Source organism: Ostrinia furnacalis, unplaced genomic scaffold (genome assembly GCF_004193835.3).
Source record: "Ostrinia furnacalis isolate ACB-3 unplaced genomic scaffold, ASM419383v2 OfSCF3547, whole genome shotgun sequence".
In the NCBI taxonomy this organism is placed as follows: domain Eukaryota; kingdom Metazoa; phylum Arthropoda; class Insecta; order Lepidoptera; family Crambidae; genus Ostrinia; species Ostrinia furnacalis.
In genome coordinates, this window is record NW_021133786.1 from 143,865 (window position 1) to 148,529 (window position 4,665).

The 4,665-nt window shown below is 37.7% G+C and overlaps 1 protein-coding gene across 2 annotated transcripts; it reads right to left on the minus strand.

The window, feature by feature from the left end:
• Positions 1-1,259: 1,259 nt before the first annotated feature.
• On the minus strand, positions 1,260-4,379 carry LOC114357978 (52 kDa repressor of the inhibitor of the protein kinase-like). Of its 2 annotated transcripts, XR_003656346.1 has the most exons (3): positions 4,170-4,379; positions 2,664-3,541; positions 1,260-1,602 (listed from the first exon to the last, which is right to left on the minus strand). XR_003656346.1 is itself a non-coding variant. In XM_028311813.1 (2 exons), exons 1-2 carry the CDS (start codon positions 4,310-4,312, stop codon positions 2,938-2,940), a joined length of 747 nt encoding a protein of 248 aa, XP_028167614.1. In that variant the 5' UTR covers positions 4,313-4,379; the 3' UTR covers positions 1,600-2,937. The 2 variants fall into 2 exon arrangements, 1 of the variants encoding a protein (XP_028167614.1); XM_028311813.1 differs by having other exon boundaries at positions 1,600-3,541.
• Positions 4,380-4,665: the final 286 nt, after the last annotated feature.

The following is a 4,665-nucleotide window of genomic DNA, read 5'->3' on the forward strand; positions in this document are numbered from 1 at the left end:
GAGCAGATTTGCCAAAGACTCGCACTCTGAAAGCGTCACTGCGACCTCGAACCAAATAGGCCTATTGTATGAATTTGTATGAGTAGATTATTATTTTAAAATGAGCTTCAAACGAGAATAATTGCAGGGTCTACTAAAATTATTAATTTCTACAATATTTGATTCGATTTAATCACTTCGGTACTTTTCCATGAAAAATGCTTCTTTTCTGGCAATTTCTTCTTATCATGTCGACAACAAACCTACACCTAACTTGTCAGCACAAAACTTCGCTACAAGAGTGGCATTGTCAGCAGCATTCATTAAATTCATTTTCTGGCAATGAAAAAATTATTGATATTGGCAACAAAATGGCATTTCCCAAACTACCTACGTCACCAGTAGTGCATGTTTATCGAGAAAATAATCACTCCGATTTACTATGCAAAATGTAATAGTATGCAAAAACCGTACATAACCAGTGTCAATAATATTAGGTGCTATACTTACTTACTGCTGCTGTCACATCTCTCGTTCCGAGTTCCACATTTTATAAGTCGATTGATGGCGGTGGAGTCTGCTTACTGTATCAATTATAGTACATAACAGGTACCTACCTATTCTGCAAGTGAGCCATTCAACTGAAACCTTTTGTGCGGCGAAAAAGGAACAAAACTCCATTTTATTCGCCTTAATAATAGCCTTCGCTCAAACAATAACAGCCTTTCAAACTCGTGCAAACCTAAATTAAGGGCCTCAATGAATTGTGACTCCTTTTAAAATCTAAAGATTTCGATTTAAGAATATAGAATTGTAATAAAATTAATCACAGTATCAGTACACAGTACAGCACTGTCAGACAGATTAAAAATTATGGACTACCAAACTAATCACAATAACGTCTATCAAACAGTTAACTAATATGGATTACCTGGCTACTAGCTAGCATTTATATGTAAAAGGATTTTTCCGAAAACTGAAGGCAAGTTTAGGCAAGTAGGTATCAATTTATGCTATCTACTCTTAAACCGCCGCCTTCTTGCATGCGAAATTGGAATTTATCGTGTGACACACGAGCGTTCACATTAGGCACAGATGCGATGGCTTGAAACCGGTATGGCGGCAAGAGCACAGGCTATTATTTATTTTACTCGCATTCTATGACGCAGGGGATCCCTTTTTTAATATTCTGAACAGCAGAAGTCTTTAATTTTTCCATTCTTAGAAATTAATCTTATTTTGACTTTGGAAATAAAACAAAATTAAATTTAATGAATATCGTTTTATTATAAATAGTAAGTTATAGACTAATTAAATGTTTGAGATATAAAAAGGACAGTAATTAATAGGTACTAACTTAGACCTTAGTACCTATTACTACTAAATATGTACTAAGTACAATAAAAAATCACATTTATGGTCTTTTCCAAATAACGCCACGTAGAAACTACATAGGTAGGTACTACTCGATTACGATAATAGAAGTTTTTTCCTACCGGAACCTGACATTATTATATCTTATTTGACATAATAAGCGGAAGATTGGACGTGGATACACAAGATTTAGGTACAAGCTGTAAAAATAACACGTTCCGTAGGTAGTATGCAGTCAAACTGTCCTATCCCTTTCGGACCGCTCCAATACAATTGTGCGGGTTACAAAATCGAGATTATCTCATTAGTTTTACATCGGAAGTGGATGGGCTGAGTATCGTACGATTGTGCGGGATGCGTTCTTTCACCTCCCGTGCAAATTTTGTCTGAAGCGCAGTTGGTGAGCAGGTTACAACCTGTACAGTTCATGACTGATTGCGCTCCCCGACTTGGCGAAAAAAAGTACCTACTATAGTTTTATTTTGTAATTGTAGTAATATACAAGTTATTAAATAGACAAATAGATAAAAATAGCATCTTTTGATGATAACAGTGACTACTTGTAAGCAAAGACTTTGGCGTAACGGCTTAACGAACTTTACTGACACAATTGTATCGACGTGGGCCCTACAATACCTTATGCGTATTTTAAGTTTCTCATAATTATTAATTTTTCATGGTTTCCGCACCATGTTTCCGATTTTAAACGACGCTACTATCGCAGAGATGCTCAATGCATCTGGGGATGAGAGCGATGACAACGACAAAAGCTAGTTTCGGCTACTTCAGATGAACTACTCCTCTTCTTCTGATGAAGGCTCAGACATTCATGACGATACATACCTCTGAGTATGCAAGCGGCATAGCAGACGAAGCCCTTCAATCGTCAACATCTTCCAGGAGATGCTGTTCATGATCCAGGAGATATTAAAACTCCATAGGAATATTTCGAGCGCTATATTTACTGTTGAGCTCATGTAACAGATGGTTTGGCCCACAAATCAATATTAAATGGCAAATACTGTTATAAAATTTAAACCTCTTTATTCCTTACGGGTTATAAATACGTTTTTCGGAATACATGCCATTGATACAATTTCCAAAACCCTTACAATTTTGACCCTCACAATTGTACGTGGGAAGTGAAGGGCCCAGTTTGATACAATTGTTGGTATATGAATTTTCCAAGATGGCGGCGGAAAATCTGGAAAATTATAGCAGATTCGTAATCTGCGGCCCCAAATTACCTAAAATTCATTTTCAAAATTACAAATTTCTTTCTAGTTTAAGCGCGGGTCCGAAAGGGCTATTGTATTGAGTGAGGTTTGGCCGTCCGTTGCACGCGCTTCGACGCGCGGAACGCGCAATTGTAGTCTAAGAGACTACACGGCAGGTTATTTATTTTAAGAAAAAATTGTACAGATTATAGTAGAACTAATTAGAAATTTCAGCGCCTTTGTGCTGATTCGTATCGGGGGGAAATTAATCAGATAATAATCAGACTAGTTATTAATTGGTGTAATTTTATCTGAAGTTTCATTTAAATCTGTTTGCATTGATATTGATGTAGTAGTTGGTATAGTTTCAGATGACATTGCTGGTTTGTTTTTTCAACTCATTTAATAAATCTTCTATATCTGGTTCGCAAATCTCAATTTTTATATCAGCGTCGTATTCTTCATCTGTATTTGGTTCGTCAATGTCACTTTGTTTTAGGTTTATACTTGGTTCGGCAATCTCACATTTTATTACTTTTTCGCCTATATTTGGCTCGGCAATATTACGTTTTGTTTCGTTTTCGTCTATATTTGGTTTGTCACTCTCATCTTCATCTGTTTCGTACAGCACTATGTGCTCTTCTGCTCGGGTTTCTGTTTGTGTTTGAGCATGACTGTAACTGGCTACCGACATATTATTAACTGTCTTTATGACTGTGGATGAAAGGTTCTTGGATGTCTTTAGTCGAGCTCGTTTTGAACCACAAGCCTCTGGTTGAGTATCGGTGCGATTCTTATAAGGTAAAGATTTTACAGGGACTGCGTCTTGTGTAATTCGCTTACAAATTGTAGTTACAATTGCAGATTCCTCAAAATGTTCAGAGCATACAAAGTAATTTCTAAACTTCCTTTTTGACTTTTTTTCATCAAGTAAATCTTCTCTGTCGATTGCTGCTAGCCATTCTCGACGTCTGAAATAAAACATAACGCCAGCTTACAATCCGATCATGGTTTGTTTACATTTTAAGTACTAATATAAAATTAAGATATTGTACATTATTTCTAGGCCTGTATCAAAAGACATCCATTTAATAAATGTTGATAAGAATGAACAAACGTTCCGATTATGCAGGGCTATGTCTGCGTCTAAACTACCGATCGGCCCAGCAGCGTGAAACATGTCGGAGTTTATACTTTATCATCTACTTTATACATGTACTGCAACTCATAAACAAACTATTTAAGTAAATACATAATTTATCGTGTGAACAAAGTTTTATAAATCGTAAGTAGCAGCCCTGACGTCACTAAACAACCACACCACGCGGCCTCGATACGTCACCAAACAACTTTGTTGTCGAGCGCATTTAGTTAGCACGCAGCGGTCGTCGCAGACGCGCGAGACGAAGGCCGACGCGGACTGACGCGGTAGGCTAGGCTCTTAGACTAGTGAGCCTTGGTGTGAAGATTTTGTAGGGGAATGATGATATTATTTCCTTCACGTTACCTAGTACGATTAAGAAATCTGTCACTATAGCTCTTAGACTGTAATGACCATGTAACTAGCAGTAGTAACATTTTATAAACAAAATTACTTACCTTTCAGGATCGTCCGGTATTTTGAAGAATGACATTGAATAATCCTTGTTTTTCCTTTTAGCTACACACCCGTTGACACAGCAGTATCTTTTGAACGGATTAGTAGGTTTATTAGACGCCATAGTAGGATTATCAGACGGCATAATTCGCGGCCAAAACACAGAAAAGATGTTTATTGTGACGCGGCACGGCTGACGTGCGCCCCGAGCGGCGGCCTACTGGGGCCTCGCCTACCCGAGAGGCGCGCGGCCGATGCCGCGGGGGCGCTCCCCTCGCGGACGGAACTGTATTGTATTTATAGATTACGGAAAGTTTGTTTACCATAGAATAATGTAATTCATATTTTTGCGAAATGCGTCATCTACGCAAACTACTAGTTTGAAGTAGTACAGAGTGAAATGTGAGTCTTATTAATGCAGGCCACAAGAGTCTCTGTTATAACAATGGGACATTAATGTACCTATGAGCTTTGTCCCCAGAACTGTTATTAATATTA